This window comes from Sciurus vulgaris (genome assembly GCF_902686455.1).
Source record: "Sciurus vulgaris genome assembly, chromosome: 9".
NCBI lineage: Eukaryota > Metazoa > Chordata > Mammalia > Rodentia > Sciuridae > Sciurus > Sciurus vulgaris.
In genome coordinates, this window is record NC_136469.1 from 24,576,974 (window position 1) to 24,603,709 (window position 26,736).

At 40.5% G+C, this 26,736-nt stretch overlaps 1 protein-coding gene across 3 annotated transcripts in view; it reads right to left on the minus strand.

The window, feature by feature from the left end:
• Positions 1-26,736, minus strand: part of SLC10A7 (solute carrier family 10 member 7) — a 248,175-nt gene that overhangs the window by 7,850 nt on the left and 213,589 nt on the right. For all 3 annotated transcript variants that reach the window (XM_079154172.1, XM_079154171.1, XM_079154170.1), the window contains one exon: positions 19,268-19,341. In XM_079154172.1, the coding sequence (XP_079010298.1) occupies positions 19,268-19,341 (74 nt within the window). The remainder of the gene's footprint in view (positions 1-19,267; positions 19,342-26,736) is intronic.

The following is a 26,736-nucleotide window of genomic DNA, read 5'->3' on the forward strand; positions in this document are numbered from 1 at the left end:
CATTTATTAAGTGGGGAAAAAAAAAAAAAAGCAATAATTTAAAAACCCAAACAAACTTACTAGAAAGAGTTTTCTTTTTAAAGTAAAATTTAAATATAGGATTCTTTTCATCTTGCTATCACTGCAGTAATATAAATGAAGCAAATTAATTTTAATGCTCCCAGGTACTGATTCTGTGTCACCATGGTTGACAGGATTCAACTAGACTTTATGAGATGGCATTTGACTTTATGGAAGTGAACACTATGCACGCATTTACAATTTTACAGGGACTTTAAGCTGTCATGCTGAAAAATGTTTATAAAACATTAATCAAAAAATGCCTCTTTAATACAATGCATTGTCTGAAAGATGTTAGAAGGCGCATATTGTAAATGGATTCTTTTTCTGACTAAAGTAATTTCCACCAAAAGCATTTTCCCATTGCTCTACAAGTACACTGTGTGGATAGATAAAGAGCACTTTCTCAGCACATTACTACCTGATCCAAACACTTGGGAAATCACTAATGTACAGCATGCCATATTTCCATGTCACACATGACACATTTGTCTAAAATTATCCAACAGAGTTTGACACTGCAGCATATTCCATAAGCAGAGCTTTCAACTGACATCTGCCAAGTAGGAACTTCAAGTAAGAGCTTTCTTCTTCTAACAAGCAAGTAAGGGTTTTCTTTTATCCTATACCCAGGATGGTAAGGATGAAACAGTACGCACAAGAACAAGTTTTCCCCCCCATTTTAAATATGCTTATTTTATGTTCTCTGAATTAGTAAATTCCCTTTGTATCTGTGTTCAAGTTTCAACGATTACTACTTTCTGTTGGATGGATGGTTTTTATTATTATTTTTTCTTAAGAAACAGACATTTTTCCTCCCAGATTAAATATGGACTTTTGTTTCACCCCCATGGGAGGCTGCTCCATTGTTCATAAAATAATAATTATCCACTTTGCATCGTTGTCAGAGCTTTCTTATAGTACTTGCAGATGGACAAAATTCCCACCATTCACTCATTCATTGAAAAAAAATAATTTGGGGGCTTCTGTTATCTGTGGGTTACTTTCCTAGCTGTTAAGGAGAAAAGGAGAACACAGAGAGGGTCTGTGTGCGCCTGATGTTGTTTTCTGGTAGCTCTTGCCCTGACCACATCAGTTCTCTCTGGCTGTGGGGTGACTGCCTCCACAAACCCTATGATGTTACTGGGTTGCCAGTTTCTACAACTTTAAGTTTGAGGACCACCTATGACGAGCCCCTTTCTTTCTATCTCTAGACCAAGTCACCAAATTCTACAGTTCTTTCTTGATTTCCCTTTCCTTTTCCCCCTCGGATCTCACTGCCATCTTCTTAATTCAGTTCCTCATAAAATCAAGCCAACATCACGCTATGGCTTCAAATCCCTGTCTTCAGACTCTTCCCCTCATCAATCCTACAAAGCACAGTTAGATTAATCTTCCCAAAACCCACATTAATTAAAGCCAACACCCTGTTCAAGAACTGCAATGACTTTCCAGGGCCCATTCATCAAATCCTCTACCTATTCAACTTTAGTAAAAAAAATAATTACTACTACCACCATTTTGTAAGTGCTGCTGCATGCTAAGTGCTCAACAGACCCATGAAGTAGGTGGCAATTTTTCCACTTAAAGATGAGGAAACTGAGGTTTAGGGCAGTTAAGTGACTTGCCTACCTCATACATCTAGTAGGTGGCAAAGGTTGAAGTGGTCTCCAACTTGATCACTAAGCTATGTTGATACCATTGGTAGTTTCAATGGCCAATTGCCATCACTGGCTCAGGCCTAGCTCTTCCTTGTCTTTGTAAAAGCCAAGCTCCACTATGGATCTCCTCCTTTCTCTCTGTGTACCTAAGTCCTGAGGATTCACCAAAGCTCAGATTTATATTTTCCTCTGCCATGAAGGTGACCTTCCTACTGATTTGTCTTTTAAAGAATGAAGACATTCTTCCTAGTCACATCACATAATTTGGTATTTGGATTATGTTGCTAGTATTTTCTTTGATACAGCTTTTGATTTCTCTGCATGCAGGCAAAGCATATCTTTCTTTAAATTTCTTGTAACATTTAGGCATAGGATTGGTGTGTGACACATTAATGATTGATTATTTAAGAGTAGGTGCTAATGTTTCCTATGTGGAAAAGACAGGATTTAGACCAAATACTAGCTGCTTCACTAGACTTGAAAGAGAATGCCTTCATACACACCCCTTGGGGAAAGGAATGTATTCATGGAACAAAAATATATGTGTTATGGAAGGAAGGAAGGAAGGAAGGAAGGAAGTCAGACTGACCAAGAACACAAAACTTGAAATGAGCACTGAAGTTGGGTAAGAGAAGAAATATACTGAAAACCACTCTTTGTCTCTTAGAGTCAATATTACACTGACTTCCCCACTTAGCTAAGAGATAATATACCCCAATCACCTGGATCATTTCCTGTCTTTCAAAGATTCATTCGCCTGAATTCACTTGTTTTCCATTTAAATGCTCTCTCCCAGTTTCACTGAGTTCTGAAGGGAGCTTCTGGCAAATCTGGAATCCAGTTGCTTCTCTTTTCAGTTGTCATGGTGATTTTCCACTTTTGTTTAGTTCCTTCTTAGTTAGAAACATCCATAAGTTTACTATCCAAATGTCCTATCCCTTGTTATTTGAATTCTCTTTCTTCCTCCTTGGTAAAGCTCTCAGAAAAGCTCCTGTTTGTCTTTAAAGTCCACTGGGAGGCAGTCCCTATTTGAAGAACACAGTCTCTCTTTTCAGATGTCACTAAATACCAATTTCTGTGTCCTCTTACCCACTACATTCACCCTTGTGCATGCTCACAGGCACACACAAGCCTTCTCTTCAGAGAGAATAGTCACAGAAAGCCAGGCTGACTGCAGGGATATGTCTCACTGACTAGCTCACGAAACGATGCCAAGATAAGGTATTAACCGAGATTTTGGAATCTGACTAGAAAAGGCTCTCTGGATTGTCCCAAAGCAAGCACTTTTCAGTAATAACAGCTGCTATTTCATGCAAAGGTACTAGTTATGGTCTCAGTGGCCCATGTGATGAGGCTGCACAGTGTAGTGTGACAAAACCTGGAGCAGGAGGCAGAGAGCCCTGGATTAGAATCCCTTGTCCACCACTGGTCACCCGTGTGACCTTGACTGGGGAGGCTTTTAACTTCAACTTCCACATCTGTAACATGCACCTGTTTTATAAGTCTGCTTGTTTGTTTTAATAAAGGGTAAGTGAAATGATGTCAATGCTTTGTGTACAGTAAGTATTCACCCATTATGTGCTAAATACTCTTCTGGGTGCAGTAAGTACAACCCCTGCCCTCAGAGAGCCTACCTTCTTCCCCTTTAACAGGGTGGGAAGGTAGAGAGCATATCGCAAAGTCAGGTCAACAGCAAGTTCCTCCCAGTAACAAAATCACAGTACAGGGCAGAGAGAAAAGGTAATACTACTGTGTAGGATAAAAGTTGTTAAGGTAAAATGGATTTAGTGAGACGTCTGGTTATTTTAATTTGTCTCCCTTTTAGAAGGTCTAAAAACAAAGGCCACTGACTTCCAGGTTGATGGGTATGAATTGGGTGGTTTAGACTGCATGGACCCCAGAATTCCATTCTGGTTGTCATGCTGGCTATGCTGACTTCCCCTACACCATTCTGGAAATTTCTAAAGTACAGCAAGTCAGCTTTTGGCAGAGTTCCTGAGGAAGCAAGACAGGAAATCATAGATCCTATGATCTGCTTTCATCGTCACCCCCCAATCTAATTTGTGCTCAGAATCTCAAAGGTTAATACACCACTGCCAGTGATTCACATTTTACTTGCTTTCTTCTTCCTTTCGGCATTCCACCTTAAAGGAAATGCTTCCATGTTATCTTGGGTGTGACCCTCCACAGCACCAGAGCCTTATTGTTGCTGTATGAAACACAGAAGAAAACATTTTTATCCTCTTTACACAAAGGATCGTCCCAAATGAGGAGTGGCTAAATGATGTATGTGACTTAGAGCTCTCTGGTGGTTTTCTCAGTGTCCCAGGGTTGGGTTCATGGGTTCCAGGAAGATTCAGCATTTCCAGACTGCTGAACACAACGATGCAGCAGCTCTGAGATGCCTGACAAGTGCCCTTGCTGGATCTCTGGCTGGAAAACAGGATCATCTTGCACCAGTCAAACAGACATGTGCAAACGGCACTGTAACTTCTACCTTCTGAGGCCTGAAAATGTCATGTGTTTATCTCTGTAGGTGGCATCTGAGAGGTGGAGGGACACTTTGAAATCCACAGGAGATGCTAGCCCAACACACCGAGCACATGGACCCACACTCTGTGCCATTCCCACAGGGCCAGCTTCCCCATGGAGCTTCCGGATGGCTCTCCGGCCACTAGTCCTCTGCATTGGGAAAGATTTTAAGCCCAGATTTCTTTTCTGGAGGAGGCAGGAGACATTGAGTTCCTAAATCGATATTTATGTAAAACTTTTCTAAGACCTTCCTTCATATTTAAAAACCAGAATTCAAAAAGATTCTTCTATCCAAAAAAGAAGAATTAGGCCTGGAAAAGGAGAAAGATTAACAAGCAGGGTTCTTAACTAGACAGGTAAGGCAATGCAAACCATAAGTCAGGGCAATGGTGTATTAAAATGCCTTTGAGAATTTGAGCAAAAGGCTAATTTTTCTAGTTGGGGAGCAAGGAGAGTGGATTATATGATCTGTGGCATCCTGTCCCCCACCTTCCTCAGGAACTCAGTAGAATGTTAAGCTTGCCAGACTGGAAGTTTCCAGAACTGTTAAGGGGAAGTCCTATTAATCTTTCCAGTAATTGAGACCTTTAGTAAAAAGAGCAGTATTCATGTTTTAGTCTTTTGACAATCACATCTTACATAAGCCGTATCTGGAGCTCATGAATATTTTTGGTTTTCATTTATTGTTGGTGAGGCAGAACAGTGTTTGCAGCACATATTGACACAGTGCTTACTATCTGCCAGACACTGTTCTGAGAGCATGCAAACATGCACTCATTCCCTCTCCTCACCCACAATGCAAGTAACAACTACCACTACCATCCCCATCTCTCAGAGGAGGAAACTGAGGCATTAAAATTAAACTTTTAATTTAAAATGGTGGTGCATGCCTGTAATCCCGGGGATTTGGGAGGCTGAGGCAAGAGGATTGCAAATTTGAGGCCAGCCTCAGCAACGTAGCAAGGCCCGAAGCAACTTAGTGAGACTAAGTCTCAGAAAAAAACCCCAAAAACCAAAACCAAAAACAAAAACAAGGGCTGGGGATGTGGCTCACTGGTTAAGTGAGCCACTGGTTTGGTCCCCAGCACCTCCCTCAGCAAAAAAAAAAAAAAATTGCCCCAGGCCACATAAACCTAGGAATAGTTTGCAGCTGGAGTAGAGAGAGACTGGTTCCAGGGTTGGTGCTCTTCACCAGCTATGTACCTGAATGGTACTTTGTTAGAGTACTTAGGAACCCTGGAGTAGGGATGCTTGAAAATGGCAACAGAAAAAAGGAAGGTAGAAAACTAAAGAAAATAATATTTACACAAGAAAGGTTTGAAAGGAAGAGCGGAGTCTCTTTGGACAAAGGTACCTAACCCTGGCAGGCTTTTACTTACTTTGAATAAAGGTTGGTTGAGGATCTGAATCAGTCCATTAGGAAAATTAAAGATTGAGTTTCACCTACAGTTAACTGGCCTGTAATTTTATCAGTTTGCTGAAAGTTTTGTGTAAATAAAGAAGAAAGACGAAAATGAGCAGCTGGTGTTATTTCTCTTTTGAAACAGGTATGTTCTGATTGGAAAAGATGTTTAATGAATGGCCTGAGCCGGCTCACCAGATGCTGACGATGAAACATTTAACTCTACCAATTGAAGGTTTCTGCCTCAGAAGAGTAGCTACGCCCTCACCTGTCTGACAGCGTTGTAGGAGTAATTAGCGAACAGGGAATTCAGGAATGAATTAAAGAACTGAGCCATGAAGTCTTCATTCAAATACTGGCTATGTCTTCCAGGAGGGGCCGCCATGTTTATGGAGACGAGGTGGGCAGGAAGCAGTGAGATTACTTTCTTCCTTTTCTATGCTGTGAATGAAGAGTTGTTAGTTTTTGAAAGAGAAAATCTGGCTAATGTTCACACTCATAAGGTGTGAAAACACCAAAAACAGAATGAGAATTTCATGTGACAAAAATAACACAAGGTCACAAGAATATATTTAACATGGTCACCAACATAGAACTGTCCCATCTGACTAGCTCTGGAAAGCTTTGTCTTATTGTATAGCATGGTTTAGATGTGTTTTTATATAACCCAAAAAGAAGAAAACCCACTTGAACATTTTAAAGATGAGGGGCAGAAGAGCTGCCGGTGTGATGTGACCTTCATAGGTTCTGCCACCACCTCTAAACTTAAAATGTAGCAATGATAATCTTTTTATTGGAAGACTGTGGGACTTCTGTTAAGAGGTAAGCGGAGCAAACTATGACCCAAATTCACATTGACTACTTTTAATATCTACTTTGTTTTGTCAACACAGCCTTGCATCATCTTCTGGCAGTCATTTTCTTCTTGATGGTACTAGGTTTGTGATGAACAAAAACCACGCGGGACTGCTCTTCTGAGATACAAGAAAAGGCAGTTTTGGTCTGGGGAGTAAAAATCAGTTAGTTACCCTTAGATCCACTTCTCTTAAATAAAATCTGGCTCAGGAGTGTGTGGTTCATCCTGGCTAGATGACAAATATCTGGATAACCAACCTCCCACCTTCATTCAGCTTCAGTGATCTAAAAATTGGGGAAGAAAGACCCTATTTAGAAGATTTCTTGGCAGAGAAAACCCCGGGAGTCATTTTGGGAAATAACGTTTTTCTAATCTCCTGTTTCCTTTTTTTGACTATTTAACAACATATTTAATCAAGATAGAGAGAATTTTAGTTTGTACAAACCCCTACAAACAAATGGTCAATTTTGTCAACGAGTGGACCCAGTCCTACTTTGCATTCTCTTTGGAACACAGAGGGCAGAAAAGCATTCTAATAGAGTCAAGGAGTCTAATGTGGTGGTTCTCAGGCTCACCTGCATATCAGACCTGCTTGGGTGGCTTTTAAAAATATGACCATGCCTGGGTCACTCCTGAGAGGGGTGCCTGGGAGTAGGTAAGGGGTCCTGGAAACACTGTCTCTGGAGAGCTCCCAGGTGGGTGTATCCTGGGACAGGTTAAAAAGCCAGGTCTGCTAATGAAGCAGAGCATGAAGGCTCTGGAGGTGGACAGATGGGCCACTGTGGGCCAGCTCTGATGTGTACTCATGGTGTGAACTGGGCTCTCTGAAGCTTGGCTTTCCAATTTGAACAATGAGATCCATCATAACTACTGTATAGGGTTATTGTGAAGATTACATGAGATGATAAGGCAAGTGAAGTACTTGATGCAGTGCCTAGCATATAGTAGGTACTAAATAAACGCCAGGCCCACCTTTCAACACTGTGACATGTTTTCACATCTACTTTCTGATTCACTTTGACATAGGAGAAAATTATGGGCTTGCAAGCTTGGATGTCTATATGCCTGGTTTATTTAAATGTTTTGATAATTTTATTATCAAAATACTTCCATATCCTCTCTTTCCTCTGGGGAATGTCAGAATTTCGGTCTTCAGAGCTCTTTTTCCCTCAATCTGTCCACTCCCTGAGTGATCTCATCCTGTCCAACTGCTTAAAATAATACAGTCTGAAAACTCCAGCCAGGACCAGAGTTCCAGACTGCCCCAGATGTGGAAGAGAGCCTCAAACTTCACACGTTCCAGACTGGACTCTTGGCCTGCTCCCACATCCCTGTTCCACCACCCGACTCTGCTCCCCTGCGGTCTCCCCTCATCCAGCACATGGAAATCCCATCCTTACAGCCCCTCTGGTCAGACTTCGTAAATCCTTCTAACATCTCCAATTCACCAGCAATTCCCACTAGTTCTGTGTTTAAAATATAGCCACCACTATTACACTGCACTAAACCACCTATGCTCTTGTCTGGATTTAAGTCTCTTAACTAGTCTTTCTACTTCTTCCTGCTGCACCCTCCCACCTGCCCAACCCATCTATACTTAACAGGGCAGCCACAGGGAGCCCTTCAAAGTGGAAGTACGATTCTGTCACTTGTCCATTTAAAACTCTCCAATGGCTTCCCCTCTCAGTCTGAGTAAAAGGTAAATCTTTACAATGACCAGTGAGCCCTAACCCAGTGTTACAGACCCCCTTGCCCATTACCTTAACCCCATCTGTTCCCCTCAACCCAGGTATTCCACTTCCTGGACTGGTCTGGCTCCCTGTCCCCCATCACACCAAACACACTGACAATGTCTGGCTGGAGTCTCCATCCCCTAAATATCTACATGTTCCAATATCTTCAGATCTTTAATCCAAGGCACCCTTTAAGCCCCAAACTTCCCCTCCTCCTCCCTCCTGTTATTTCTTTCCATAACATTACCATTATGGTTTGGATATTAGGTGTCCCCCCAAAACTCAGCTGAGAGACAATACAAGGTTTGCAAGTGAACCCAGCCAGTGTATTAATTCTCTGATAGGGATTAACTGTGTGGTAACTAAAGGCAGGTAGGGTGTGGCTGGAGGTGGTGGGCGTTGGGGGTGTGCCTTTAAGGTACATATTTTGTCTTTGTCCAGCAGAGCTCTCTCTCTGCTTCCTGATCACATCCTGAGCCCCCTTCTTCCACCACACTCTTTCACCATGATGTTCACCCTCACCTCAAGCCCCAAGGAATGAAGCTGGCCTTCTATGGATGGATACCTCGAAACCATGAGCCTCCAAATAAACTTTTCCTCCTCTAAAATCGTTCTTGTTGGGTCTTTTGGTCACAGTAGTGAGAAAGTTGACTAAAACAGATGTGTTCTATATCTAAGGGTTCGTTTACTTATCTCTATTAGAAAGGAAGCTAGATAAGGACAAGAACTTTTTTTTTTTCTTTTGGTGCTAGGGATTGAACCCAGGGGTGCTTTACCATTGAGCTACATCCCCAGCACCCCACCCTTTTTTACATTTTGAGACAGGGTCTTGGTAAGTCGCTGAGGGTCTCAAGAAGTTAGAGGCTGTCCTAAAATTTGAGATCCTTCTGCTTCAGTCTCCAGAGTCACTGGGATTATGTGCATGTGCCACTGCACCTGGCAGGGCAAGAACTTTTTGTGTGTTTAGTTCCCTGTTGTACCTCTGAGGCCTATAAAGAGCCTGGCACACAGTAGGCACTGACTTAACACTTGATGAATGAAGGAATGAGGACTGTTTTCAAACTACCTCCTCATTAGTGCCTTATAGAACAAACCTGCAGCACAGGCAGCTGTAGAAAGTGTCACCACTACAATGCCATCAACATGCTCAGCTTCAATACAGATGACAGTCCAACTGCTGGCTTCTGGGGCCCAGTCATCTTTTGAGTTGTGTCCAGTTTTATATCTCCTCCCGCCCCCAAGGTAACTTGTCAAAAACCTCCTGGGTACCCCACAGCTTTAAACAGTGAGTAGCCAACTTTAATTTCTGGCTGGAGCTATTCAGATGGGCTTTAGATGGGGATGAAGATGTGTGTCCTCTTGCTCTGCAGCTGCAGGTTCATTTTTTCTTTACTGTAAAGAACCAAGACACTGGCTGTCATTAAATACACGCAATCTGGTTTATAGTGTCTGGCTCGATTAAGGGAACTTCTGGGAAGAGACATGACCCAATAAATAATTGGAGAGATGCAACGTGGAAAGGAGGATTGTTATCCATCCACCTCTGGTTGCAAGCTGAGATCGAGAGACACGACTTCAATTGAGTGGGATCTCCTGGGTGAGGTTCTTCACTTCAAGCACAGTAAACAAGAGCTGATCTGTAATGCACATGTTAGTACTGCTAGAGGCAAACTTTCTAAATATTAATAATAATAAACAAATCCCTCTGCAACTGACACTGAAGGTGCCAATGAACAGGAAGTCCTGGGAAATGGGCTACTGTTGGCTCTCCAGCCATGGCTGGCTTAGGGCACATGAGCTAATCACTAAGGTGTAAAATGCACCTCCTTAGAGATACTTTTGACTACGACAGGGTGTTGTTTTAGTTTGAAATGAATATGACACTGTGGAATTAAAAGCTTTTAACACTAAGAGCTGACATTACAAAGTATACAGTGCCACAAAGTTTGTATATAGTTTGAGGTGCCACTGTGTAAGACGTGGGGTTTTTTGTAGCTCCTTGCCACTGGCTGTTGGGTGACAACTGCAGGGAGAGCTCAGCAGTGGTGCAGCCAACACATGGAACACTTGGTCCCTCTTGCCCCTGCTCCATTATTCAGACTGCGTGGACCACAGACAGCTGATATGCTGCTCTTAGGTATTTCCGGGTGTGAAAGAAAGGAAGTGGGCTTATTTATTTGTTTTTGATGTGCTGGGGCAGAACCCAGAGCCTCGTGCATGCCAGGCAAGTGCTCTGCCAGTGAACTACACCCCCAGCCCAGGATGTGGGCTCTGATGTCAGGGACCTGCTTTCAGATTCTGACTATGCCACCTACCAGCTAGGCGATGGGGTGATCTCACCTTAGTACCCCTTGGTTTGCACATCTGCTCAAGAGGAGGACAAATAACCACCTATAAGGGTGGCTGGAAGTTCACATGAGACAGTGTGTGTGAAGTACCTGGGCCTGACATAGAGCCAACACCCCCAAATGATAGCCATCAGGCTGTTGCTGCTGTTGTTACTGTTGTAAGAAGTAGTGTTGGGTTCAGACTTAGGATTTACAGGACTGACCAGGGAAGAGGCTCACTCAGGGGGTCCTTCAGGAGAAAGTCTGAGCACTTCTAAAACTTACGAGTGGCAAGGCATGGGGACTGAGCCTTCCTTCCCCACTGCCACCCCTACCTCCACTGCCTTCCTCTGGCCACACGTGTTCTCCATAATGCTCATGACGGTTGTCTGCTGCCCCTTCCAGAGATGTTTGCAATGCAGGCATTGTCTTCTGTCTCTCTCTTTTAAATCTGTCCACAATGTGTACAGCTCTGGGAGAGTTTTTGGAAAATCATAAGGATAATTTATAAGGCATTCTGAACTTGTTTTTAAAAAGCTTCAATTTTACCCTTTGAGGAAGATGTGGTCTTGAAACAAATGAGCTACTTCTGGAATGAGTGCTAGGTATGATGAACGTGAAATGAATGGATTTCTTTTGTTTGGATCGTATCCTATGAAACACCAGCATGCTTCCACATCCACGTGCTATAGTGTAACTGGAATGGCACAAAGGGAACTTGAAAGGATTTTTAAAGTTAGGCAAAAATATGGGAACCCTACCTACAGATCAGAAAGACTGGAACCACATTTTTATCTTTCCTAGACAGTCATCATACACTGAAAGCAAGGAACAAGGAAGTGGGCAATTCCTAGAAATGAAGGTTCAGGTCTACTGAGTTGTTTTCTTTTTAATTTTTATTGTTTAGTTATTTATTTGGGTACTAGGGATTGAACTCATGGGCACTCGACCACTCAGCCACATCACCAGCCCTATTATGTATTTTATTTAGAAACAAGGTCTCACTGAGTTGCTTAGTGCCTCACTTTTGCTGAGGCTGGCTTTTTTTTTTTTTTTTTTTTTTTTGGAACCCTTTATTTTGCGCAGATGAATTCATATCTGCATGGGGGAAGGGGAAAAAGAAAAGGAGAAAAATGGCGCACGGTTTCTCTCAGACATAGGAATTTCGTGGGCTGAGAGGAACTGATCGCGGAGGAGAATTCTTACAGACTGACTGATGGACCAATGACATATTAGGACGTAATGCTGGAGGCAGGAAGATTACAGCAACATAAGCCGGAAATTCCTGAGGCTGGCTTTGAACTCATGATCCTCCTGCCTCAGTTTCTGAGCTGCTGGGATCACAGGCATGTGCCATCATGCCTGGCAGTTTGTTTATTTTTAAACAGTATTAGTAGTATGTTATAAGCAATTATGTCCTAAGTATTTTTGACTAATGATGAGGAAATAAGTATCTAAAACTGGCTTACACTATGGCCAGGCTAAAGTTAGAAAACAACCAACCTTCCAAAGTCAACTCCAACCGGTGCCACCATCATCAAAAAGCACTTTCACAAAGGCTGACTGGGTTTCCCTAAGGACCTTGGGGCAGGAGCCAATGTCTCTGGAGGCTGAGAGGTGATCCTGGGTGTATGTAATAGGGCAGTTTTCACACTGTAATGCACACAATAATCTTTTTGATTATTTTGTAATCCAAGAGTCTTAACCTTAAAAATTTTGAATCACTAGGCCCAAGCCAAGGCCTGGTTTTTATTCTTTTAAGAAGCATTCACTGTAAGTTTCAGGACCATAGTTTGGGGAGTATGGGTCTACAGTGTCCATATGAGGGGCCCAGGTCCTAAAGCTAAATACTTAAGCCTTTTGCCATTAGAGAATTATAAGATGACAGAACTAGAAGGGCTCAAGATCATCTGGCCCTTTCTGCATAACTCTCTCTGTGGCTCAGCACAGTGGCTCACAGTCAGATCTGTACTCAAGTCCTGGCTCTGCCATTTGGGATCATGTGTCTTAGAAAGTTACTGGTCACTTTGAACGTCATTTTCCTTATCTGGGGTGATTGTGGGAGTCATGTGAGCTGGTGCATGCAAAGTACTTCAGGGAAGTGACTTATACTAAGTTGGTGTGCATGATTTCCAGATTTTTCCAGGTAGGTAATGTATAATGGCCGCAGAAGTTTAAGGTTGGTGAAGATTAGCTATACCTCTACTACTGTGCCAGCAGGCTTTAATGAAAGAAAGTTGCCCCCCTACCCCACCATCCAGGTATCTTTTAACTCAACATGTATTACCATCCAAGTACAAAATTAGTCAGTGCAAATTATCCTGTAAACTGGCAGCCCAGCCCTGTCCTTTCTGGGTGCCCGACAGCACCAAGCATGAGAGGTCTCTCAAAGCCCCCACACTGCTACTTTCCAGTGCAGGACTGGTGCTCCTTTCAGTCAGCCTCAGGCAATCACAGATCCTCCTCCCCTCAGCTGCACACAAAACCCAGGAGGGATCAAGCCTTCAGTACATCCCTAAGGATTTCGTTTGCAAGCGACGGAATTTGCTAGATTCTCCTAGCAAGTGGGAAGTGTTTCTAAAGTTTTTAGGCAGTCTGCATACCAATGAGAACCCATTTATTACATTTATCATGCAAAGTAGCATGTCAGTACTTTCACCAATCAAAACCTATTTCTGAATTCAATATGCTAATTAGTAAAGTCTCTAGTTGTTAGACAGATAGACAACAAAAGTATTTGTCGTTGCTGCCGTTGGAGTATTTCCTTTCTGATAAACAGTAGCTGAACACTCCAGTGAGATTCTTCCATGAGAGCAACTGGCTGTCCCTGGTGCTGAAGTCTAAACGAACTAGTACATGAAAAACTGCCACTGTCAACACAGAAGTATTTTAAAAGTAAATTACTTCCTGTAACAAGTACTTGGTGCAATGTTGGCCTGTGAAGTACCCTCTTGAAGTTTGCAGTTATTGTTACTATGACTGAAAACATACTGAATAGAGCAACAAAAGGTATAGAAACTCTCATATAAGTTGAATAAAATAATAATCTAAAGAAAAGCACTCTTACATTATTTAACTCAAGAATTACTCTAAGTCATAATTTAGCTCTGATTTTTCTAAATCAGAACTGCGGGTGGAGTCAGGTGACAAAGGGACAGGAAGGGGATGAAATCTCACTAAGCAAGGTTTCAACTATATTTTTTAGACTTGAGATTATGACCTATTAGTGAGTTGCAAAATCAATTCTGGATCACATTACAAAATGCGTTCCTAAGTGTAGGTTGTGGTTTAAGACATTTGACAGCCCTTGGTCTAGAAGGAGAGCGGGAGAAGTATATAGTATCAGGCTTTGGTCTTTTGGCAAGCATCTGGAATATCATTAAGATGAATGATACGTGAGGGCCAGGCTGGGAGCTTTCAGATTAGTTTTATCATCTCAAGTTCACACTTGGGATCCTAGACCTACGAACCTTGGGTTTTCCTTAATTTCAATCACAAAACCTAAATATGCTAGCAATGAATTTCAGACATCAAATTCAGTCAAAAATCCAAAATAAAAGAGCCCAGAAACTTCTCAGGGATATAAGTGCATACTTTGTTTGAGAAATTATACATCTCCCTTTCTATATTGACTCAGAATATAATTACAGACACTCCTTAACTTTCCTTTAGCATGGTGGTAAAAATCTATGGGTTCATGATTTCAATGGCATCTTTAAAAACTTGTCAAATGGCAGAGATCCCCACACAATTCCTTTCAGAATTGTTACTACAGGCAAACTGCAGGATAGGAATATTATTTATGGGCTACCCTCCACAGATTCTATTTTCTGTCGTTAGTCTGAATTTCCATTTCTACTTTAACAGCCTATTGTCAAACAGCACTGTGGCACTTACTTTTTGAGACTGGAGTGCAGACAGTGTAGTCTCATGAAAAGTACGGCTGGCTCACAAAGACCCACTTTAAATAGCATATAACCTTTTTTTTTTTTTTTTTTTTTTTTAAATAAAGTAAATATAAGAAACATGTGCCAGTTCATGATTGGGCCACATGGAAATACATGTTCATGGGAATAACTACAGCTGTTAAGTATTTTAAAACTGTCTTAGAAGCAGCAGTGTGTTCAGAACCAATTTTCCTTTCTGAGCAATTAATAAAACAATTCAAACCCATGTCAAGATCTCACACTTAAAATACCCAGAACCAGCACAGCATTCTTTGGTTCTCAAAATGCTTTCATACCCTATAACCATGTACAGTTCTGGAAGCTAAGAGGACTGGAATCTAGTCTCTCTTCATTACATGATCTGAGGTAAGTTTTTTAACATTTTTCTATGCTTTCAATTCTTCATATGCAAGATAATTATTGATTTGCTAATAATTCAAGATTGTTTAGGTACAGAGGTTAAGTGTTTTCAAAAAACTACGCTGTAACTGTGGAGTAGATTGATTATGTGTCAACAGAATCCCAGATAAGTTTGGTGGAAAAGAAGTACAAACTTTCAATTTCAATGGTATTTCAATTCCATTTCCTCTTGGAAAGATGATCCAAATGTTATTAAATGATACTTCTGGCCCAGGTTGTAGGTCATCCTTTAACATTCCTGAAAAACTTCCACTTGAAACCAAAAAGAAGATCCCCTTAAGATTTTGTCTCTCAAGTGACTCTTTGGAGAGTGCGGGTATGTTTTGACCTATTCAGGAAGCAGCAGCAGCCATATTTCCTTTCCTGTAATACTATTTCCAGAACTATTTTTTTCAAGAGTTCCGGTCCTTTGCACACAGAGAAACTGTTATTTCATAGGGCAGAAATATCAGCCACAGATTCGCAGAAACTTAACCCTGGAAGCAGTCTCAAGTGTCATTTTGCTCATCTTCTCACCATACAGATGGGGAAATGAGGTCAACAGCAGTTAAGTGGTTTGTTCCAGCTCTTGGTGAGGGGATAGGAACTGGAATACAGACTAGAATCAGGTATGTGTACTTCCCAGTCTTGCCTGAATCCTATGTTTACCAAAATGCTATGTGCTTTTAGCAAATGCAGTTTCTTGTCACAGTTCAGCTGTGTGACTATGACCACAGACCCATAATGAAATATTAACATGAGGAACAGCAGCCTTAATTTGCCTTTGTACACATGTCTAGAAAAGCCAGGACAATGGAATGTGGAGGCACATGCCTGCAATCCTAGCAACTCAGTAGGCTGAAGCAGGAAGATTGCAAATTTAAGGCTAGCCTGGGCAATTTTGCAAGACCGTGTCTCAAAATAAAATATTTTAAAAAGTTAAAAAAAAAAAAAAAAAAAAAAAAAAAGAGAGAGAGGGCTGGGGCTGTAGCTCAGTAGCAGAGAGCACCCTGGGTTTTACCCCTAGCACTGGGAGTGGGTGGGACATGTATTGGGCATTTAGCAAATCTCATGATACTTGAATTTAAATAGCACATGCTGACTTTAGAAATGCATTTGCAAACAAGAAAAAACTGGCAATTAAAAAAAAAAAAAAAACTGGCAATTGACTGTCAATAGTCTTATGTACTTTCATTTTGCTACTTAAAAACATTAAAAATTAACAAACATATAAAATGAACTTAAGAACCTCCAATATCCTGAAATAGTCTCTTTCCAGGTGTAGTAAGAAAAATTTCTACATATATTGAAACTCTAAATAAGCAAAATGATTTGAAAAAAATAAGTAGAACACCAATTCCATGGGATATCTGGGATCTAATTTCTTTTTCGATGCAATCTATTGACTGTGCACGGAGCCATTCTTAACCAGGGTGCAAGCTGTTCTTCCATCTCTACCATGTATAGTATCTTCTTGCTATTGTACAAATATCACCATCAAACTACAGAAAAATTTGGGAGAGTTCATGGCTTCTATGGCAACCCACAGCAAGCGATGCTGTCTTGACAAAATATAAAATCACCCCCCACCCCAAGTCGAAACTACAGGAGTGCAGCAAACAAGCCCTGTAGTATTGTTTTAGATGAAGCACAGCGATAGCTCTGCACTTCCTTCAGGCCTCCTCTTTCTTACTGAACGAACTCCAGGGAATGGCATCATGTCAGGCTTTCCAGATGGATTATGTGAAGCCATAGCTCAATGTCATTTTCAATAGGAAGCCTCATAATTAAAGGTCAAATAGTCACTTCATCTGCAATCAATCAATAGAAAAAGTACTAATACGAAGAACTAATCAATCAATGGCAAATGCACTAATAAAAGCAATGAATCAAATTCAGCATGTGTGTAGATGTGAGTATGTGGAAGGGATTGGGACAGGGCAGAAGTAAGAACAATAAAGTAAACTGAAGGTGTGTGTGCAAGAGAATATTCAGAAAGCTTCTCAAGCAAAAGTTTTCATCTTTGGATCATTAGTTACACTGGTACCACTTAGCCTACAATGATTTATTTTTAAATATAAATACTGGATAAGATAAACGATATTTTATAAGTTTCCTTCATGTATTCTATTTGAGAAGTATGTGTGTATATATGTGTATGTGTAGATATAAAATCACTAGTAGAAATACTGTGGCAGCGATTGCAGAATGGAAAGGTGTACTTTTAAAGTGCACAGAAGCTACATTGTAATCTGTTGTATTTCACCTTTGTATGAGATTTGAGAGAAAAAAGCACTGAGTGATATTACTTGAAAATTCCCCCTACTTTTGGGAATATGAAGTTTTCACACTTAATGTGATGTTCTTACAATTCCATGCAAATAAGAATTTCCATTAGGATAATTATCAGCCTGGCGCCCAGGTTAATCCTCTATACTAGTGACATTAGGTCCCCAGTAAAGGAAAGCAGGCATTGGATCTTGTGAAAAAGGACATGGTAAAATTATAGGGCTTAACAAGCATTTTCTAGCAACTGCATCCAAATATCCATTGACATAAGTGGAAATAAGGTCATCTCTCTGAGACAAGGGGAACAACAAAGAGACCATTTTTCACAAATGCTACCAAGGAGACTATAGGAGGGAAACCAGGTGTGATCAAGGTACAACAGGATAATCAAGCTGAAAATAAGATCCCCTCATCTCACTGTTAAGGAAACTGAGACCGGATCAAGTATTTAGGTCTTATAGTTCAAGATACCTTAAATCTGTCACACTACAAAAAAACCCAGGATTTATACTCCATGGTTACAGATACCACACTGGTTTACTGGAGTATAATATTGGAAGATCTAAATATCTATTTCATGGGAGAGCAAAAAAACCACTTCTGATCTGGTTTCAGAGCACCTATCTGCTTGTCTGCAAATGAGATTTTAGAAATTATACGGAGGAAAAGAGCACAGCTTTGGGATTAAGGAAAATGAAAAGACAAAAAAGAAAAAAAATGGTTTGAATGGATAGGTATTGTTCTCATAGTAAAAAAAGAAAACTGATCACACTGAGGTATGCATCTTGGGTATGCTCAACACAGCCGGCGGTAGCAAAGAAAAGCATCATGGAGACACCCCCCCTCACCCACTTTCCTTTTCCTGTCAAAAGCAAATCCCTGGGAGGGAGTCAGGATTAACCCCTTTTGCAGAAATGCAGAAATGCACTGGACAGTCATGGTTCAGTGGGTGCTCCGAGGACCCAAATGATGCCGGGACTCTGCACCATCTCTGGACTCCCTAGCTTTGTATAAGTTCCTTAGTTTTTGGAAAACCCGCAACACTAGACATGGCAGTCACAATAACACAATGAGGAAGTATGGGGTGAGTTCTTCAAGGTCCTTAAAGGGTTAGTTCAATTTCTAAAACATTTTCCAAACTTGGTAAGTCTGATAAAGATTCTATTAGGCAAATACATTTAGGATTAATAAAAAAAATTATGAAATTTCTTTACTTTTTAGTTTACAGTTGGACTTTCTTTAATGTAGTGATGTCATGGTTCTTCATTTTCTTAAGTGAGTCACAAGTCAAAATGCAGAGGAATTTTTAATATGAGTTTTTGCCACAAAACGCCTACTACCCCAAGGAATTTGTGTATGATGTATATTTCAATAAAGCCTCTGATTACTTAATGACTTTTAATGACTAAAAACATAGATTCTGGATGTCTAAGAGGTTATTGGAATTACTGCACTAAATTGGATAAAGCTAAGCAGAAAATAGCACTTTTCTTCTTAATCTGTTTTGTCCATTAAATAAATACTTATTTCACTCTTAGTACTAATTTGATTGAGTTAATATTAGATAACTATATTGTTTTTCTTTATAGAAAACAACATAATTTCAAAATGAATTTCAAGCTGATGTCAATATTGAATTAAGGGAATAACACTTTTCCTACCTTGCTTTGTGCTCCCAATAAAGAAGTTAACATTTTCCAGGGGCAACTCTGGAATCTTTGAAAGGGAAGTTTTTGCAATTCCCTTTTCAGAAACAGTCCCAGCAGACTCCTTACCCCACCCTGGTTCTAATGTTAACATTCTACAATATCATCTTTTATGAGAATTAACACATAATCACAAATGATACTAAATCTGGCAGTATTAAATTTAGGCCTTCAGAGATTTGTTGATCAAATGATAGTATTTTAGAATATGGCTTATCTTCACTTCATTATCACTCTTGATATGAGAGTGCACACTACCTCATTCCACTTAATTTGAAGAGTCCTGTGAGTTTTAAAATCATAAGATGCAACTCTAGGAAGGTAATATATGGTTTTAGCTCTGAGAATCACTTACCTAATGTGAGGGATTTGTGTGTAGAACAGAAAATGATAGCCACCGTGTCTGCTGGTGTGAAACCCGAATTATTCCTAGGGGCAAGAAAAAGGTTTTGTTTTTTAAAATATTTGCATAAAAATGACTATTTAAAACATCCTAAATCAAATGTAGTACCTACCTTCATGTTGACATCCCTCGAACTATCCTGATGAAAATAACTCTAGACTAAAATAATATAAGAAGGTTCTAAATTTTTTTTTAAGAGAACAACTACTGAGACACTTATCCACCGAAAGGAAAATAGCTTTAATAACGTGTGGTGGGGTCACCCAAGATCACATGCGTAACTAGCTGGTGACATAGGACTGAATGAAAATAATGTAGCAAGGACTTCTTCTAGATAAGTCTTTAGATTACCACTTGACATCACCCAGCAGCTTGGAAGAATCAATATATCTGAAAATGCTTCTCTCTAGGAGAATATCCTAGTGGCAGCAAACATACACATTTAACACCATGTGTTGGTAAAAAAAATAAATTATCGTTTCTGAGCAGTTGTGGGGGTATTAAGCACTTCTCAAAGGTCTTTGTACGTGTATAAGCCCAAAAGGTAGGTGATACCACATCCCTGAAAAAACTGAGGCACAGAAAAGGCACACCACTTTTTCAGGGCCCAGTGCTAGTGAGTGACAGAATTGGGATTTAAGCTGAGTGTGGCTCATGTGCCTGTGCTCTTAACTACTATGTCCTACTAGTGTTATATAATCAGTTAAGCACAAAAACAAATTTCACTTGTCAAAACTGATTGAATGTTATCAGGGACCAGTGCTGGGGGTTAAATATCATAATCAAATTTCCTATGCTAGCATGTAAGGTTTAGAGAACCACATGCCAAAATGGTTAGACATGTGATCATTATTATTATCGTACCCTTATATTTCAGAACTCTTCTTTCCTGGAGAGTCAGGCTTTGAATGCTATAATGAGTTTATTTATTTGTTCCCCTGAATTCTGACAAGTTTGCTCACAGAAAAATGTTCAGAAACTGACTGTATACAGTTGCACACTTAACCCTCTACCTGATCTTTAAGGACCTCTAATGGAGAGTCCATATTTTCCTTAATCTCCTCATCTCCATGTATAATTTTTGCTGGGAGAAAATTTTAACCTGTTTAGAAAAATCTACAAACAACCTCACTTCACATTTTCTTTGTTATATGCTCACAGGAGCAAAGAAGAGTCCTCTGCTCTCCATCATTCCATGTGCAGGTATGAAGAGAATATTTAAATGGCCTTTGAGCTCCTCTCCTCTGAGAACACATGCACGTTTCTTGAACCAAACTTCCTCCCAGCTCTTTCTTGACATTTGACTGGAGTTTGGTATCTTGCCTCAGTTGAGGATTCCCTGCAGATGAGTACCTCCTGAGGAACATAAGACTGCTTTTGGTTTCTACACTAACTGCTGTTGTGCTGGGATACACTCCTACTTTTGAAACATTGTGCTACATGACTGATACATTTCTTTGCCCTTTATTCACCATGGCAGGCCTAATGGAGAAGGACCTTGTAAGTTCTGCAAATGAATGGACTGAGAGATAAAAGTGGAACAAACACACCTTATAACATAAGAGAAGAAGTGGGACCCGTATATGTGAGAGGGGGAACTGCCATGGAAAGGGTCACCTCTAGCTTGGCAGGGAGTGAGGGATGCTGATGGAGGACACAGAGAATCTTCTAGAAGGCAGGGGGTGGTGAAATTACAGTACTCGAGTGCAGGGGACTGTTGCAAAGAGCAGATTCTTCAGCTACCTTGTGACCAGGAGGAGTGTGGAGTTGGTAAGATGGGATGAGGGGAGCCAGTGAGGAATTTGGGACAGAGTTTTTATCTGAAGATAAAAAAATAAAAAGTGCTGGGGATGTGGTTAAGCACATCTGGGTTCAATAACTAGCACCCACAAAATAAGACAAAACAAAACAAGACAAAAGTAACCACCCAGCAGGGTGTAAGGCTGACGTTGGCAAAATGTCAATACCTGCCTCTTAGTACCACTGTGTAGTTGAACACCAATATTTGTTAAGAATCTGACACATTAAAAGTATTTAATAATGCTGATTAGTATTTTTATTTTATATTGCTTGGAGAGAGGAGGAATTAAAAGAGACATAAGAAACTTTGAACATATAGGACTGAGAGGAGCATTAAGTTAAGGTTTTAATGGAAGAGGGGCCTAGTGGGGTTTGGGGAGCAGGTCAAGATTCGATATTGAGGGATGCTGGTGTGTAGAAATGAGAAGGAGCTGTGTTTTTAAGAGATCTGGCAAAGAAGAAAAGGATCTTGGGAGATATGAACACAAGTATATACAGAGAGTAAAGATACAGCAGAGAGAACTAGCTGATGAATCCAGTTCCCCAAAGGGCCTAAAGACAAGGTAGGAGGGGTGAGCTGGAGAATGAAGTTTCCTACTCTCTGAGCTGAAGGCAAAAGTAGACAAATTAGGTAAAAATAGAGGAAGGAGGGAGGGAAAGGGCAGGTGCTGGGGAATGAAAGGGAACAAATTAGGTTAAGTGCATGTATGAATATGTTACAGTGAAACCCATTTTTATGTATAATTATAATGCATCAGTTTTTGTTTTTTTTTTTTTTAATATGGAAAGTGGTCAGGTAGAGAATGGGAAAGCTGAGGCAACTTCTGTCTAAGCTCTTACTTTCTTTTTAGAATGAGAGGCATTTCACAACTCAATAGTGAGTGTGAGGTACACCAAGGCCTGGGAACTGAAGAAATGAGAAAAGCTTGAAACAGGCAGATTGGAGCATAGGACATACAGTCAATTCACAATGAATAAGAAACTTCTGCACAGGGCCAGTGCCCACCTGTGGCTGTAGAACAGGCAGCACAGGCAGGAGGCCTAGTCTGGGATGTTTCCCAGAAGAGAGCTGGTGCTGGTAACACTAAGACCCTTGAGTCTTTGGCTGCCCTTATTTATAACTAATTGTTACGCATCTTGGTTTTCTTCTGGGGAGGCTGACAGCATGCTTGTTCTTCTGTGAACTTTATTCTGATTCATATTTACTTCTGTCCAGATCACTGCACATTTCCAGTGTGTCAAAGTTTCTGGCCAAGGAGGTTCTGGCCTGGCACTGGCTGCCACTCATTACAGCAGCACTTATCTGTGGGAGATTTGCGAAGGAGGATCACTTGTTCAGTTGCAGGTAAGGAGACTGAGCCGAGGCCCAGGATGGGATGTTTCTGGCTTATGTGAATTGAACACGGCTCCGTGTTTCTGTTGACACAAACTCCCACAGTGTAAAGGGGAGGATAAGGGCCGCCGTGCAATAAAACAATGCTCACGGTTTACACCATATTTCTCATTATAGGGCAGACAGTGCAGCTTCCAGAGCAGATGCCCACGTGGCCCTCCATTTATAATGACGACGAGTGACCACAGTGGGCCTTACTGACCACTTTTCTAAGCACTTTGCATGCAGTATTTCTTCTTTCTCAGAATAGGCTTAGAAGCTACATAACATTATTGCTTTGCTTTTTCCAAAAAGAGAACCTGAAGCACAAAGGTTAAGCAGATTCCCTAAAGTCACACAACTAGGAAGTAGGCTGGTCCAAATTCTGGAGGTCAGTTTCCTACTCAGAAAGAAAAACAAAAACGCAAACAAAAAACCCCAACAAAACTAAGTTTAATGAACAAGAGCAGCTCTCTTGGTTAGTCGTCCACTCTCTGCCACACTGTCATGGTGGCTTCATGGCATAGGTCATGCCAATACTCAAAAAGACCAAGGGTCCTGTACGTTAAATTTAAGTCGTGACAACCATAATCGACTCCGGTGATAACATCTCTGTTGTGTCTGCTCACATTCTTGAAAGGAGTCGCATTACTATTTATTTTCTGACTCTACCTTATCTCTTTTTAATATTGATTTTCTTTTTTATCCTGTTTTCATCATTCTTTTGATCACTTTGTCTTCCCCTGAGATGTTTATTTCCTTTTCTTCTCAACTGGTCTTTTTGTTCTCTCTTGCAAAGCTTTCAATCAGTGTTTTCCACGTAATGTTTATTTTGCCTTCCTTTGCAGTACCCACAAAGGAAAACATGTCAGGTTTTACTAGCAGAATCACCGAATGTGGAGCACGAAAGGTCCCGTGGGAGAGTTCTGTCAAAACCCACTGTTTTTAGACAGGGAAACGTCCACGTGAGGTGGTTTCCTTTGTTAACCTCTGTAACAGTGTCTTGTCTTTGGTTGTTTTCAGAAGACCTCGACTGTCATGAGCTGTGTGGCACAAAACAAGTCACCCACAGCTCCAAGGCTTAGTGGCCTCATCTCCTAAATGGTAAGAAGAATTGCCTCTAATAATAAAGCTTGTCCTGGCCCACCTTCTCCTCCTGGGATTGTGATGTGACGCCCATTGCCACTTCTGGCTTGAAATGTACTGAAGAGAATTTGAATACCTACAGAACTACTTGAATGTTTATTTTCCTCCTTTTCCCCTCTTAAGAGGTTATGCTTATGTCACTATTGACTCTAGGTTTCTGTTATTATAGTTATCAGTCTACCAAATTTTCTTATATTTTTTGAAAGATTCCCAATCATTACTTTATTTTCCTAAAATTCTTCAACTTTGTCTTTGACCGGCAATTTCCCAAAGTTGCAGAAAGCTTATATCACTATGGATAGCTGGCTTATTCTCAGTACCTAACAACTGGACAGAGAAAAGTAATATGTGATGTATTTCAATAAAGTTAGGTCAGCAAATTCACTCTTTTTTATCATTAATTTTTGATATAATATAAACTATTATGATATAATAAATATTCTACAGCAGCTGACATTTAACATTGAACGCTTACTATATGTTAGGAATAATACTGAGGGCTTTATGTGATTGTCAGTTAATTCTCCAGATGTTCCTAGGGTAGGTACTACCCCTGACTTCATTTTATACACAAGAAAATTGAAAAGTTACAAAGGCATTAAATAGCAAACCCAACTCTTGACTCTAGTTTTGCAGTTTTGAATTCTGATACTATTCTGAAGACAGATAAATGACTCTCAAGTCTGTTTTAAATACTCACTATAATGGTAACACGTCAGGTCAGTAAATCTGAGAAATGCCTATCAGGGAAAAGGAGTGTGGCAGCAAAGTTGAATTTCCTGGGCTGGGTCTCTGCTGGTTCTACATTAAGTTTCCATCATCTGAATGCAGTAGCATGCCACACAACAGAAGACTGATTTCTGTGTTGAGATTTTTTGTCTTTTGATACCCAAATTGAGTCTAGATTTATTGAACTGGTAAGAAAAAAATGAAAACACACACACACCCAATTTCATCCATTTCAAGGAGGAAAGACCTACAAGTGGGAAAGAAAAATGCAACTCAGCAAAAACCTACCATAGGGTCCTACTTCAAACCCTTGGTATCTTTCACTAACTTGTTTGTACGTGTGTATAAACCTGTACAGTTCAGTTAAACACTCCTTACAGATTCTCTAAAGCAAACATTATGAGTTTGAGAGTAATAAAAATAGTTGAAAGCAGTGGAAAGAAGCTTGACAAATGCTTTAGGAAATGTCAAATGGAAATGGATTTCAGTCCTGGGTGTGCTATTTACTCTATGATTTGGGGTAACTTATTAAGCTACTAAGATCTGATTTGAGGCAAATTACTCTAAGGATGGGTCTTCCTCTACAGAAGAGCAAGAAAATACATAACTTTGTAGAGTTGCTATCAGACTTACGTGCACAATCCCTAGGACAGTGCCTGGTATGGAGTAGGTATCCTACATTCCTCCAATAAAATTCTTAGGAACTATGGGGTCTCTCAGTGAGAAAACAGCATAAAACCATCTTCCAAATTATGTTCCTTTGAAAAGTCCTCAATTTTTAATGAACTATTCTGAGGGCTATACAACTTTTACTGTGGAACATGTTTACAGCTGTTCCATATTCTATGTTTTATCAAAGAATTCATGTCTGCCAGTGGGTCAAGGAGGCACAAAGCATGACAGAAATTCATGGAAGGGAGAATAATGCAGAAAAGAAGGATCTCAGCTGGGTGTGGTGGTGCACATCTGTAATCCCAGCAGCTTGAGAGGGTGAAGCAGGAGAATCGAAAGTTCAAAGCCAGCCTCAGCAATTTAGCGAGGCCATTAGCAACTTAGTGAGAGCCTGTCTCTAAATAAAAAAATAAAAAGGGCTGGGGATGTGGCTCAGTGGTTTGGTTAAGCATCTCTGAGTTCAAATCCTGGTACAAAAAAAAAAATTCAAAACCAAGGTTCTCATGAAAGCTCAGTCTACTACATACTGAAAATTGTTATTTTAAACTCAACTGTTTAATTTGACTATTTGTGATGCTTCCCTTGCCCCCCTACTTCCTTCAGTAATCCCAGTAGTGGCTGCTCCATGCTCCACCTTGTCATGGAATTTCTGCGTTACCAACAGGATATCTGCATCCTACATAATTGGGTAGGATGAGTGGGTCTGATTATTAGTTCTGCCACAGGGACCAGCAAACAGCCACTGAAAGGCAAATGCCTTTTCTAAGGTGACATAACAAGCCATTCACAAAAAGAACTTTAAAATAGCTCCTACTCTCAGACTTACCCAATTAAGTAACATTTTCTCTGTGACTTAATGGCTCCGGGCTCTGTTCTTACTTCATAAATCACAACTTCAAACTTGAGAATATGCTTTAAATTACTCCATCAATACGTTTTTATCAACTGTTTACAATCAGCCCAGTGCTGTATAAGTGCTGTAAGAGCCAAGTGCCTAACGGGAGGCCTGAACCCACTCATCCATGGCCCTGACACTAACTAAGTATTTCAAGCATCATAAACAGCCTGGGTGGCTTTCCTTATGGTAACTCGTGGTGGGCAACTGCAGTTCACGGGCCCTGCAGTCGGGCTCAGGTCCACCTTTCCGGTGACTATCATTACTTCTTATCTTCCTCTATGCCTGTCGCCCTATCCTAGTTTGTTGTTTTTGTGTGTTCATTTATGTGTTATTGCTTCCTCTCCCAAAAGAACCTCCTGTCTTCATCTCTGCTGAACAATTAGCCATTCTTTATGACTCACAGAAGCCTGGCTCTACCATTCCCTTTGGAAGTGACTTCTTTGAATGGACCACAATTGGCTTACTGTACAGCCTAGAGGACATTTACTTGTCAGTACATATATTTATTTATTTATTTTAAACATTGTTTTAGTTGTAGATAGACACAATACCTTTATTTTATTCATTTATTTTTTATGTGGTGCTGAGGATTGAACCCAGTGCCTCACACATACTAGGCAAGTACATTACCACTGAGCTACAATTCCAGCCCCAGTGCATATATTTAGTCTGAAAACTCATGCAGGATCAGAATCACCTCTCATTGGTGGCACTTAGTATGCTAACTTTCTCAAACCAAAGGCTTAGGTAATACCTGTTGAGTGAATAATACCAGTGGAAGAAGTTGCATTTAAGGTGAACCTT